Source organism: Mirounga leonina, unplaced genomic scaffold (genome assembly GCF_011800145.1).
Source record: "Mirounga leonina isolate KUSES-001 unplaced genomic scaffold, KU_Mleo_1.0 Mir_204, whole genome shotgun sequence".
Lineage (NCBI taxonomy): Eukaryota > Metazoa > Chordata > Mammalia > Carnivora > Phocidae > Mirounga > Mirounga leonina.
Window position 1 is genome coordinate 2,328,215 of NW_023270513.1, and position 14,472 is coordinate 2,342,686.

At 45.1% G+C, this 14,472-nt stretch overlaps 1 protein-coding gene across 1 annotated transcript in view; it reads left to right on the forward strand.

The window, feature by feature from the left end:
* The window catches only part of DLG3 (discs large MAGUK scaffold protein 3), a 54,992-nt gene that overhangs the window by 27,539 nt on the left and 12,981 nt on the right, over positions 1 to 14,472 (forward strand). Inside the window, 1 exon segment of the mRNA XM_035028702.1 lies at positions 1,467 to 1,581. Within this exon segment, the coding sequence (XP_034884593.1) occupies positions 1,467 to 1,581 (115 nt within the window).

The window sequence follows — 14,472 nt, forward strand, 5'->3', positions numbered from 1 at the left end:
AGTGACTTAACCGCTTCCTGCAGGATTTCAGGGACGGGAGTGGGTAATGAGGACAAATCACCATAACACCAGTGCGTGATGAATCAAAGAACACATGAATTTAACCAGTTGGCTTCATTGGTACCAGAGTGAACAAAAATAAACTTTGTTGAGGATATTTGTGTGAGTTAAAACTCCATTCCCTCCCCTTAAGGCTTTTTAGCATTTCCCTTTATACCCAGCTGAAGGTCAGGTTGCTTTGCGGAGGGAAGGGGAGTGTCAGGTGTTGGAACAGGTGTTTTGTTTTCTGTGTGTAGAGTCATACAGACTAGATGGGGATGCTTCTTGCCAGCCCTCTATGGTGCATGAAAATGCTTTTGTGGAATTCTTTTTCCCTGGAAATATGTTTGTTTTTTAAAGCAGTTCTACAACCTTCAACCCCTACTATAAATTTTGTCTTCCTTTGAAATCTTGTCATAATGAGGTATGCCTATCTTCTCCCATTTCCACAGCCTGTGCTTTACATATATCCCATTTTATGCAGCAGTTACAGACCTTAAAAATTGTTGTGTGTGGGGGGAGAATAAATGTGAATATCGTATTTTAAATGTACCAGGAGAATGTCACAGCAAAGCATCCCTATTTAAAAAAAAAAAGCCTTTTATAATAATTGTACAGCTAGAATTAATTTTCCTCTATCAGGTTTTCTCAAGTTGGGAGTAAACGCGTAGTTGCCTTTCCAGGCTGTTGTGATGGTGGTAGTGGGGTATAAAGCTGGGCATATGGACTTAACAACCCCATGGACTAGATGATTTTGGAGGAGAAAGGTGACAGCAGACTTCTCGGTTTGGGAGAATTTCTGTTTGTTAGAAGGGAAATAACTCGGGAGAGCTTTGTGATCTTCTCATCTGCTTGTGAGGTTTGTTTGTTTTTACCTTTGTGTACTGGGTTCCAATCTCCCCCTCCAAAAAAAGAAAACGTCCTCTAGAAACAAATCGTCTTCCTTGCCTAACAATGATATAATGGCCTCAGGTCCTTTCCAGCCCCTCCACCCTGTGTCTCAGGGCCATCTGTTCTCTGCAATCCACTTTTTTGGGAAAGTCTCCTTTCCCATCTGCTCTCCTTGGGCCTTAGTGCCTGCTCCAAAGATTTATGAAGGCTGCACTGGAACCTCTTTCCAGTTGTTTTGTTGGTTTGTTTGTTTTTGTTTTTTTAAGGATCAGTGAGATTTCAGGGCAGATAAGAGCTTTTGCCATTCGGTATGTCCGAAGGTTACTCCTTTTTCGGGTGTGTTTCTTCCTTCTCTTGGTCAGTGAGTGGAAAGACGTCTGTCTGTGCTTGGAGGAGGGACTCTGCTTATCACAGCAAAGATTGACTGTGCTGGCGCCGGCGGCTTTGAAGCCCAGTGTCCTCCTGGCTCTTCAGCCACTGGCCCCCAGGCTTGGTGCAGCTCCTTGGGTTCATTCTTGTCCTTGTCTCCCTGACAGAGTACAGTCGCTTTGAATCGAAGATACATGACTTGCGAGAACAAATGATGAACAGCAGCATGAGCTCTGGGTCTGGGTCCCTCCGAACAAGTGAGAAGAGGTCTTTGTATGTCAGGTAAGTCACACTTCTGAGCACCAGGCCTTGTGCGGCGTGAGGAGAGCTCTGTGCCGACACAGCCCTTCCTGTTTAACTAGTGGGATTGGGAGCGTGTGCTCCCAGTACTAAAGCAACATTCTGCACTGTATGCTCAGGCTGTGTACTTTATGGTCAGGGTCTCTCCCTTCTGTGAGCTGGCTTCTTCCTCTTTGCTCATGAATGACTCAGTACGAGAACATTTCAATTTGCTCTAATTGTAAAAGACTGCTGGGTGATTGTTGCTAGTCAGCATTCAAACAGCACTCAAATGTTCAGAGTACTTTGCTCGCAATCTGTGATTTGAGGGGAAAACTTGGCATCCCCCTCTTCCACATATGCATAGTAGACATCAGCCTTTGTGTCTGAGCATATCAGCTATCACTGTGTTCTGGTACAGGGTCTCTTGTAAGAGACCAAAGAACTGACAGGTTGCTGCTTCTGGGTCTTTTTTTAAAAACGGTGTTTTCTTCCTCCCTGCTGCGCCGGTCTGCCGTATCTGAATCATGGAACATGGGATGGGATGGTGTATGGTCCCCAGGAAGGGTGGGTGGAGGGAACGGATATATAGCATTGACTGTCTTGCTGCTGAAAGCTATTCTGAGATACTGAGCAAGGTTAAGCTTTTGACCCTGGAGGCATATTATAATACTTTGGCAGGTCAAAGTACAAACCTCTTGGGGAGTTGGACTGCTAAGTGAACACTATGGCCTCCTCGTAGAAGTAGGGATAGTTTTCTTCTTCCTGCCCTAGCTTCTTGGCAAAACTCCCAACAGTGTGGTGCAAGTACATTGTATCTTTCCAAGGTTAAAATCCTTAGAGTAAGAGGTGGTGAGGTAACTCCCCTGAGTCAGAGATAGCGCTCTGTGTGTGTGTGTGTGTGTGTGTGTTTAATGCTTAGGTGTGGGGCTGTGTTAGACTCTTGGGTTGAACTTTCTCTAGTGGCCTCTGATACCTGCTGCGGGGTTGGGAGAGAAGGCTACATTTGCTAATTGCCTGGCAATGGGACAACTGCTCTGTCTTTGGGGTTTGACTTGAGGATAGCAAGTGGATATAAATGCTAATTGCAGTTCGGTTCCAGTGCTTGATTTCCTTTTCCCTCAGCTGGTAGTCCCTGGCCTGCCTGCAGGGAGCGGAGCCCAGGGAGCAGCCCAGCTGTGAGTCTAAAGCCCACTAGAAACCTTCATGATTCTTTTTTAAAAAATGAGCCCTCAACTTGACTCCTTGTTTGTTGAGAGCAGCTTTCTTCACTTTTGCATCCCCCCCTTCCACATATGCATAGAAGCTTCCCCTCCAGTAGCTTGCCCATCTCCTGCTGTGAAGGGAGGAGAGCTAGGGGAAGGCTGGACTAGTCACTGGTGATCTTTTCAGTCTCCTGTTTTCCGTCACTAAGCCCTTGCTCTGGGTCTGTAGCCTAGACCCCGGCACACTGATGGGGGAAGCAGAAATGTGCTGTTGCCCCCGGCAAAAGGGTAATACTTATGTGACTTGGTCAGGATTGTTCCGTTCCCGTGCTGCCAGCCCCCGCAGATGTGGCACTCCAGTGTGCGTGGGAAGCTGCTCTTTAGGCAAGACAGTTTCTTCGGAGAGCTTTATTTTTAGATTTCCTCTCTCCACCTATCCTGTGCTAGAGCTCTCCCTGCCTGGGTAGGGGAAGTGGGGCATTAGCTCCTGACCTAGAAGACCCAAAAGACCTGGAACACCCTCTTCTCTGGCCCTGGGGAAAGGGATACATTGTGTCTGACTCTGGGGAGGGGGTGGACACTGCACTCGGTTTCTAGTGAATCAGTTTATATGGTTTATATAATCTGCCCTTAACCTCATCTAGATAACATCGGTGCTCTCTGCTTTATAATAATGAACATTTGTGATCACTAGACTTAGACTTCGTCAAGGAAAGTGTTTTATGGGGCTAAAGCAGTGAGCTGAGGTCTTCGCTAAACTAACCCCTCTACCAGAGCCTGGCTTGTTCTGTTCCCTTTTGTGCCTGTTTGGCATTCTTTCATTCTGCACTTCGTTCCTTTTCATTAGCATGTGAACAAATTCAAGTTTCTTCCATTCTTAAAAAGAAGAGAAGAAAAATTCCCTTGATACCAATAGTCCCTTAAACTGTTGTCTCTCTTCTCTTTGCCACATGTGCCAAATTCTGTGCCAGGAAACACTGGTTCCCCGAGATGTTAATAAGTATTGTGTGCAAAATCAATGGTTCAGTAAGTTGGGCAAATGCAGTATTAAACACAGGAAAGTTCTTTACTGTGGTTCATATCCAGGAAGGACTGTACTAGGCAGAGTTGCACCAGAAGATAGGAGCCTGGGAGTCATCTGTACTTGCCCCTGCTATGTCTTCAAATCACCTCTCTTTCAGTAGGAAAGGAAGTGTGCATCTGCTTTTCAGCATGGTGGTGTGGTTCCAAGCAACTCCGGAAGGCTCCGGAGAGGAGCAGAAGCCCAGCTCTGTCAGGGATCCACGGTGACCTCTTAGTCATCAAATCCAATGACTGGTTCACTGATTCTCTGCCATTGGTCTGACCTCTTCACCACATTTGTTCCCACGAATTCCCTGCTTGCTTCTTTAAAGGCTCTCTTCCTACCTTGCTAATCATTCCTTGATATCTTTCATTAGCTCTGCCCCCTAAATGGCAATGTCATTTATTTTCACAGATTCTGATCCTGTTACTGTATAAATGACATCCCTGATGTCTTTAGTGAACCCCAGACCTGCATATCAACTACTTGCTGGATGTGTGCATGAAGCTGCGCTCCCAGTGCCTCAAACAAGCAGTGTGTTCAAAACTGAACCCCCCCCCCCACACACACACCTGCTGCTCCTCAATTTCCTTATCTGAGTTAATTGCATCGCCCTATCATGTGGAAAAGGGATTAGATTTGTTCTGTCACCCAAGGCAGATCTCAGCTCCACAGAAGGAAGAAAGAGCTGATGATTAAGACTGTCTGAAAATGGAATGGACTGCTTCCAGAGATAGTAAATTTTGATCTTTTGTTACTGGAGGTGTTTCAGAAGAGGCTGGGCACCCATTTGCCTGGCTGTTGCAAGAGGGGCTTGAAGCTAAAGCAACAATCTGGACATAATCTAATCAGAAGTTTTCAGTAGTTCTGAGATGTCTTCAGGATAAAGGGAAGCAAACTGTCAGGGAACATTTATGCATTAGGGCCTTTGTGATCCTCTTTAAATTGTGATTAAAATCCTTTAAATGATGCTGCAAAGTAGACCTTATTCTCATTTTACAGATGAGAAAACAGACTCCAGTTAGACAGCCAAGAAGTTTCAAAACTGGAATTTCAACCCGGTTGTTCTGACCATGGAGCCTGGTTCTTTCAGCATTTCCCAAACTTGCTGATAGGAATCAGCCCGCATGCTAGGAAAAATACAGATCCCCAGGCTCCTCTTTTACTGCTTTGGATTCACTGGGTTTGGGGAAATGTTTGTTTGTTTTTTTTTAACAAGCAATCAGAACACTCAGGAATAACCAGTTGTTTGTCACAGTGGCTATTTGTTTCTGTTTCACTTGAACAACCGAACATGATGCTTACGGTAGCTCCTGCTGTGCGGAAAGCAGGGAAGCACAGGGCTGAGAATCGGGGCATGGTTGTGGAGGTGGATTCAAGGAAGCAGCGGATGCCGGGCTTGCCCTCCAGTAGCTTGCCCTCTACACAGAAGACACTGGGCAGCAGGTGGTTCAGGCGAAGGAGCCCTTTTCAGTTGGGGTTTCACCTCTGATTCTTTTCGCTCTTGTTTCCCCTCTGATACGTTTTTTTCTCCCTTGCCTTCTCCTGAGTGTCTGTTATTCTCTGGTGTGCATGGGTTGCCAAGCAAATAACACTCTCTTGCAGCGCCACCGAGCCTATAGCAGGTGAAGCCCTAGGTAGCTGCGGCTGTACGAATGAGAGGGGGGCGGTGGGATTTGTGGGAAGAAGGAAAGATTACAGTGTTTGGAAAATGTGACTTGGTTTTAAGATCACTAGTGACTTAATGGAAAGGCCTTCCCCAGCCTTCACCATACTAGCCTCATCTCTTCAGTGGTGTAGGTAGGATGAGCGGAGCCTGTCTTTCTGCCCACTCTAGGGCTTTGTCTGCTAGTGAACTTGCCTTCCACGCTGGAAAAGTCCACAGAAGTACGTCTCTCTTGAGCCTCTTGCTCAGGATCAGGGTGGTTGGGGTGTTTAATTCAGGTCATTCTGATGTGAAGGGAGTACGAAAAGACACAGGGTAGGTGAGAGTTCCAGGGACCCTCCAAGTTCTAAACTTGGATGTTCTTTTGTCTATTTCTTGAATGAATGAATGAATGAACGAAAGACCTTGTCCTCCAAAAGCTGCCAAGAGGCTTGAGAGTATATTTGTAGAAAGAGCTTTTGCAAGTCTCTTCTTGCAAATCACCAGGCTGGGTGCATTCTTCACAGCCACAGAACTACATCAGGCAGGTCTCTGGGGGAGTCCTGGCCTCCCGGCTGGCCATCTACCATCCCAGTCTTCTTCCCACTTGAGGAAGGAAATCATGTTGGGGCATCTGTAGTCTCCATTCCCGAAACCGTGTCAGAAATACTGGCTTGATCATCAAAGAAGGCCGCAGAAGGCTCCTTCTCGTCACCAAGCAGACATTAATTGTGCAGCTGTCCTGTGCTTATAGCCCAGGGTGGTGCTTAGGAGAGCCTGACTTTGTCTTGTTCATTAATGAGCTTCAGTAGTGGATTAAAATGCCAATGAGGTGATTCTGGCAGGCTTCACTATCTGACAGATTTGGGGAGTGATAATAATATACATCTTAACAAGCAATAGCAATTTCTGTGGTGTTCCGGGCTACCAGAGGGTGGGTGGGGCAGGTTTCCTGTGTCAGTGATTCTTGAACTGCCTGTTGCTAGAGCATATTCCCCAAACAGCAGTCCTGGACCTGTGCTTATAATCCCCTCAGCTGACCCAACAGGTGTGGTGACCCCAAATGTTCATGTACTGCGGGGCAATTGGTCCTTGACTGCCTGTCTAACGTCATAACTGACCTTTAAGGCCTGAGACTTTGAAGTAGACTAAGGAGAACAGTGCCCTTCCTTGTTCTCCATGTTCCCTTCTGCACAGAGTGCCACGAAGACCTGACTTGCTGTCAGCTGCACTTGTGCGTCTTGTGATGACCCATCTTGAATCGACCTGAGTACTCAAGTTTGGGCTTTTAGGTTGCTTTTCGGAAGCTGCTAGCAATTTTAGCTCTCATAGTAAGGTCAAGAGCTGATGAATGACTATTGCCTTATGGCTCTCAGTACATGCTTCACATGGACCAGGCAAGAGAGGGGCTGCTCAATTTTCAAATAATGCGTGCCTTTTATCTGGTACTTTCTGAAGCTCAGACTGCTATAACAAAGTACCATAGACTGGGTGGCTTAAACAATAGACATTTATTTCTCACAGTTCTGGACACTTGGAAGTCCAAGATCTAGGTGCCAGCAGATTCAGGTTCTGGTGAGCAACACCCCCCAACTTTCCTGGCTTGTAGATAGCCACCTTCTTGCTGTGTCCTCACCTGGCCTTTCCTGGGTGCGTGCAAGGAGAGAGAGAGAGCGGTATCTCCTTGTCTCTTCCTCTTCTCATAGGGGAACTCTCTCTCTCATGACCTTATGTGAACCGAATTACCTCCCTCAGGCTCCATCTCCAAATACCATCACCTGGAAGGTTAGGGCCTCAATGTATGAATTTTGGTGGAACACAAACATTCAACCCATAACACTGACCAAAGGAAGAAAGCAGTGTCTTAGACCCCAGTGGGCATGGGAGGGAAGTGCAATGGGAGAACTCTGAGGGATAGCAACTGGAGAGTAACTGGGAAGGTGTTTTGTGCCCCACTCCCCCAGTCTGATCTCCACCATTTATGAGCGTCAGACAGGGCCTTAGTCTGCAAAGGGCTTCCCCTTTGGTGATATACTATGAAAGATTTTAAAACTGCAGGAATTAAATAGCCGTAAGTAGAAAACATTAAGAAAGGTCTTTGCTAAATACATAGCATGAGTTTGGAAGAAAGAAATTTGGAGTGGGCAGGGTCACGGAGAAGGGTGGGACTTGGGTTGGACCCGGGGAAGCTGATGAGGGTGAGAGGGGACCAGCAGAGCCCCTCCCCCACCTCCCCAGGCCACACAGAGAGCTGGAGCCGGGGGCAGACGGGTGGGCGCGCTGCTAGGTGAGTGCAGCGGAAGCAGCTGCTTGTCTTTGAGGCTGAAGTGCTCTTGTTTATTTTGCTTGGAGAAACCTGCCCGACCGGTTTCCTTGGTAGTTGCCATTTTCTTTGCATTCCTGTTCACCAAGACACCGAGGTGGCTGTGCCAGGTGCTTCTGATTTCTCTGGATCTTTTAGACCCAAACCTCACAATTTAGGACCTGAACTGCGGAGACTTTGGCCTGGTAATCTGTTTACTTTGAGCTGATTGTCTTCCTGCTTTCCCGTCAGCCAGTGAGGTCCCAGGTGAAGGGAAGATTAGGCAAAGGCCCCCAGAGCACGTGAATTATGTGGGCAGGTGCACGCAGCTCTTAGGGGATACTGTTTGAAAGGTCACCACTTACACAACATATCTTTCAAGACCTTTGGCAGCACTTTCTCCTTAGGAAGATAGGCAGCGGCCTTTAAAGCTGCCGTGCTGAAGCCTAGCTCAGGAACTCCAACCTGCAGACCCTGGGAAGTGAGCATCTGCTTTTCCTGCTGGTGTGACTTGGCTCTGGAAGCCTGCTTCGTTGCCCACTTGCACTTTGTTTTTACATGCCACATTTTCTCGGGGCCAGTCTTTGCCCTGCTTTTAAGAGAGGTTGGTGTTTTTCTGGCCTGGCCATAATGTTTGAGAAGTTGCAGGAAAACCCAGGATCTGGCTTTCCTTTGCTTCACAGAGGTGTGTGGCCATAACCAAGGAGGAACATATTCAGGGTTGAAGAATAATCTTTTATGTAGACTTACTTACTGTGATCTTAGGCTGGAGATGGTAATATTTCCATAAGCTTTGTTCTCTCCTGACATAGTGTTTCCCTCTGAACTGACCAGTCCTCAACTCAGGGTCTGTCATGAAATTCTTTTTATCTAGACCCAGAAAGAATAAGGGGTTTCTGAAGCTTCTAGTCCCAACACACCATCTTGTCAATAAACTCACACACACGGGGGTGGGACCAAGGTACCAGAGTGGTTAACTGTGGTTTTAGGTGTCTGGAGACAAATAGGTATTGACTTTCTTTTTTTCTGTTCAGTCTTTTTGAGTCAGAGGTTGAAAAGTTTTGTTGCTATGTCATCTGGGCCTTCCATGTATAGGATTTCAGTTTCGGGACAGTGGTTCAGTCTGATTTAAAAGGGGTGGGATGGTATCTGCCTTGACTTTCTCTAGTGCTTGCCCTAAGGATATATCCAGGTTGTGGAGAAAGGTGCTCCTTCATCCTCTTACCAGTTCCTTACCAGTAACCTGAGGCATGTGTAACAAGGAGCCAGTCCTTGTCAATTTTAGGTTCCAGGCTGTTCCTTAGAGAGATCATCACTGCTAGATGGCCACAGTTTAACATGCTTCTTAAAGATCTCACGTAGGTAGTCGATACTTTTTCAAAATAAAATCTAAAAAAATTTTTTAGACTTATTTATTTATTTATTTATTTTAGAGAGCGAGATACGGGGTGGTGAGAGGGAGAGAGAAACTGAAGCAGACTCCGCACGGAGCATGGAGCCCGACTCGGGGCTTGATTTCATGACCTGAGCTGAAATCAAGAGTCAGACGCTTAACCGACTGCACCACCCAGGTGCCCCCAAAATTCATTAAGGTCTAATTTACATACTTTTTTCAATTACAGGAAATATACATCATTTGAAAGGTGCTTTCAGTTTACTACACAGCTTGTTGTTTTAATTTCTTCCTTCTTTCCTTCTTTCTTGTAAGCTCTATGCCCAATGTGGGGTTTTAACTCACGACCCTGAGATGAAGAGTCCTGTGCTCTACCGGCCGAGCCATCCAGGCGCCCCTTGTTCTCTCTTAATTGTACCTTCCACATGGAAGTTTCGCCTGATAATGATAAAAAAGCTGAGGCCGGGCGCCTGGGTGGCTCAGTCGTTAAGCGTCTGCCTTCGGCTCAGGTCATGATCCCAGGGTCCTGGGATCGAGCCCCGCATCGGGCTCCCTGCTCTGCGGGGAGCCTGCTTCTCCCTCTCCCACTCCCCCTGCTTGTGTTCCTGCTCTCGCTATCTCTTTTTCTGTCAAATAAGTAAATAAAATCTTTAAAAAAAAAAAAAAAAAAGCTGAGGCCATGAAGTCGGTCTTACAAGGCCCACTAAGTGAATGCCCGACTCCTTAGCTGGACTGCGGACTGAGCACCTTGCACTGCAGCCAAATCTGGGTGCTGCTGACCCTGCCACACACCGTGGCTTGCTTGCCTCGAAGACTTTGCTCACACTGTTCTTTCTAGCCAGAAGGGCATCTCTCCATCTCTCTTGAAATCCCGAACCTTCACTGAGACCCAGTTCAAAAGTCAACCCCTCCTCATAGCTTTCCCAAGTTAGGTTTGACCTATGCTCCCTCTGAATGCTTTTAGGCCTTGTCTTATCTCGCCTTCGTGCCTCTCACTACCACACATTCAGCCAGCACACCCTGTAAGGCCAGGACTTAATCTTGCTTCTGCGTCTCCCACCTATCAAACACAGTGCCCCACACAAAGTAGACAAAGTGAATGTTTAAATAATGGAAGAAAGGTATTTTTTAGACATAGCCAAGTGGGGAATTAGCTTTTTTTTGGGGGGGGGGGTTGTAATGTGACTGTGACTTAGACCTCATGAAATTTTTTTGAGATTTAAGAGCCCCAGTGTGAGAGTCACCCACCACACAACTCTAGATGAGGCCGTGTGTGCCTCTGGGCCTGCTTTCTGTCATCTCTGAGGAAGTTTTCTAGCTCATAGTCAAATAAAATTTCCGCAGGAAAAGAGAGAAAGTGGATTTAGAGAAAATCTACACCGTGGGTTTGGAAAAGAAATCACCATCACGACAGTGGAAGGACTCGGGAGGGAATTGGGCATGTTGAACCTGGTAGAGAAGACCTAGGAAAGACTTGAGCTCATGAAATGCTAGAGCTGGAAAGAAACTCAGGGACTTCGGAGGCTCCGATGTTCTGCAAAGCTCTTTTTCCATTTGTAGTTCTGACTGATAAGGAAAGGAAATTCTTATTCATTCATTTTACATTCTCAACTGAGAATGATGTTATGGTTCAGAATTTCAAATTCATTTTCTTTTATTTCAAATTCAAATGTGCTGCTATGTCTTTAACAAAATCATAGTTTAAAAACATTCTTTATTCTGTTGTTCAGTGTTCCTCATCCACAAATTCATCAAACAAAATCCAGGTAAACTTAGGGACCACTTTTTAGTAGGATATAGCGCTTTTTTTTGCCTTCTTTGCTGGACAACTTAGAGCCAAACATGTTCCTTACCGGAAGTAAATGACTCAAGCCAGGTGCTTTCCTTCCTTTTTTTTTTTCCTTAAACACCCAGAAGAGTGCCTGAGCATATTAGATGCTCAAAAATACTTGTTTAATTAATGAATATCCTTAAGAGTAGAATATTGTACCATCTTTAAAAATATTAGTTTTGATGAATAATCAATGATATGGGAAATATTAATGATACAATTTCAAGTGACAACTAAGGTTGCCAAATTGTACATACACAGCATGTTTCCATCTCAGTGAAATCTGTTTTCTGTGTACTTATTACACAATATTATATAGTATCACAACAATATGAAGAACAGTTCTGGGCGCCTGGGTGGCTCAGTTGGTTGGGCGACTGCCTTCAGCTCAGGTCATGATCCCAGGGTCCTGGGATCGAGTCCCGCATCGGGCTCCCTGCTCTGCGGGGAGCCTGCTTCTCCCTCTCCCACTCCCCCTGCTTGTGCTCCCTCTCTGGCTGTGTCTCTGTCTGTCAAATAAATAAATAAAATCTTTAAAAAAAAGAACAGTTCTGAGTTATATTAAATGTGATTTTTCTGTTTTTAGACTTTATGTTTTTCAAATTATCTATAATGAGCTTATATTAATTTTTAGTGAAATTCATGCATATGAAGAGTATAAAATCTCAAATACTATAATAACATGCAAAAAAATTAAACTTTTTCCTATCTCCTCTTTTCTGGCTCTACAAAGGAAACTGCTTTCAAATATTTTGGCTGTAACAAAAAGAAACAGTAAATCTAAATAGACCTCTGTGTTAGATAAGCTACAAAATAATAGGGATATTGAAAAATTATCAGATAAAAAATTAAGTATTTCTGGCAGGAAAGAAACCATAGAAAAACCTTATAGGAAAGGAAGGGTAGTCATCTATGGACACTGTTTACATAATAATGTAAAATTAAATATGGTTTATTCCCCCCAGAATGTGATATAACTAAATTGGGAGGACAGGGGCAAAAGGATAGGTGAGTGCTATCGAAAACCATTTATCTCAGGGCGCCTGGGTGGCTCAGTTGATTAAGCATCTGCTTTCGGCTCAGGTCCTGATCCCAGGGTCCTGGGATCGAGTCCTGCATCGGCCTCCCTGCTCAGTGGGGAGTCTCCTCCTCCTTCTCCCTCTGTGATCGAGATCTCTCTCAAATAAATAAATAAAATTTTTTAAAAAAGAAAGAAAAACCAATATCTAATGTCTAAAATGTAAAAAAAAAAAAAAGTAATCAACAAATAGCAAGAAGAAGCAGTGATTGTGAGATGTGTTAGAAAAGAAAAAGAAACAGCACAAATATTAGAAAGCAGTTTCTTTTTATGTTGACTTATATTTTTTAAAAGTAAAGTTGTAAAAGGCCCCTGTGCCTGTGGGTAGAAGCGAAGCACACGGCGCTGCCGCCCGTGTGCAGTGCTCGCTGCTGGCGTTCTCGGTGACTGGGATCCACACTTACTTTGTTGTTACTTAGCTCGTGGCTGGCACATGTGTCTTAATATGGTAAGGTATCTGAAATTCCTCTTGGAAGTGACCTGCCATGTTAGTTTCATTTCAATGTCACATTTTAAAAAATGACCAATAATTGGCTGCCTGACATCCAGAAAACATGTTTATGTCAACTTGATCACATGTGCTGCAGCTTACTGGTGAATATATATTGGATTGTCCCTGGATTGTCACCAGTAAGCTCTCCCTTCCAGTGTTTACAACCTCATCCTAATCTCTCCTAATTCATTTTAACATCTTCCTTCTTCCCTCCCCAAACTAATTTGTACTTAATCCAAGTTCTGTTCTTTTCCCTACTACATTTGTTTTAATCTTTGAAGCCCAGAATGACATTTAGTGTTTCTCATTGTCACTTAGAATAAGGTCTTCACCATGCACGTCTTTGTAGGAACATCTGACAGAATGCCTTCCTTGCTTTAGGAAACTCAGTTTCGAATGCAGGGCAAATGCATTCAGCCTTGATCCTGTCGCACAGAGCCAGGAAAGAGCCTCTTGGGCAGAGTGCCTCCTTGATCTGCTGGCCCGGCCTCTCTCCTTACCGCTTCAAGTGCACAAGTTGAGGGACATAAAGGCTTTATGTGGGAGTTCGGGTATTTTCATTTTCAAATAATCTGATACTGATTTCTTAAGACTTCTGTTTGAAGAAGTTTAAAAAGTAGATGGGTATTTCACTCTGCACAGTTTTACTGTCTTCTGTATTTCATTTGGGCCTGCACGTGGGGAAATAGTGGGTTTTACTTTGCAGCTTCCAGCCGAGCCACAGACCACCGAACTGCAGGTAGAAGTCTAAATCTTGGAACTAGTCTGGGAAATGCACTGGGCTGTGTGTACAAAGGTGTTAACAGAGAATATAAAAAAGAGAGGCTCGATGGCGAGTAGAAAAATACAAACTTCTCACTGAAATCACCCATTCGCAGTGACTCTATGAGCAGAGATCCAGTGGGTGAGAATAGTAGACACTTTCATGCAGGTGAGTTTATTCCCGGAAGCGGGGAGCTTTGGTGTGAAGTGCTAGCTTCACCAGAGCCAGAGCCAGCGGTGGATCCTGAAGGATTTGAGCGTGTAGTTTTGGTTTAGATTTGCCTTCAAATCCACCCCACCCCACTCCACACGATTATCCCGTTACATATGAGGGTGGATTCATGTTCCTAAGGCTCTTTTGATGTGTCACTTCCCTACTCTCAAATCTTCAGGGACCACTGGATCAGGTATATTCAGAGCCTTCCAAATTTTGCCCGGACCTTTATTTCCAACCTCAGTTTCTAGGACTTCCAGCTACAGCCAAGCTGGGCTCTTCCTTTTTCTCAAGCCTGGATGGTATAGCTCCCTTCCCGCCTTTTCCCACCTTCTCCTTTATCACTCTACTCTGCATGTCTTGTCAGAGGACCTGGCCACCATCCTAGGTTAGGTAGGTGTGTGATCTGGGTCACATTACTCTTCCTCCCTGAGCCTCCCTCTCCCTCTGTGCAAGATGAGAGATTAAACTAGGAGGCTTCTTGGCAGGGTCCTTTCAACTTTATTATTGTGTGGGTGAATGTCAGATTTAGCTTTTTCCTTAGTTGTCCCAGGACACGGGGTCCTTTTCTCTTTTGTGTCTCTGCAGCATTTACCATTCATTGTTTGAGACTAGTTAACATTTTTATGTCCTACCTTCAGCTACTTTTTGAAGATATGTTTGTAAACTGAGGAAGCCCTTTGGTAGAGCTAACTTGTTTCCCTGGGATGTGGGTGAGTGGGGAGGACTGTTGTGTGTTCTACTTTGGATTTCCACCTTGTGTCTAGATAGAGGCTTTGAGGCATTGGGACTCATGAAAGATTTTCTCTTATTCCCCTTTTTTGGGAGAGTGGGATGTTCTTTGAGAAGAGGCATATATCTATAACATCGAGACCGAAGGAAGGATGCAGTCTCCTGGAGAATTCCCT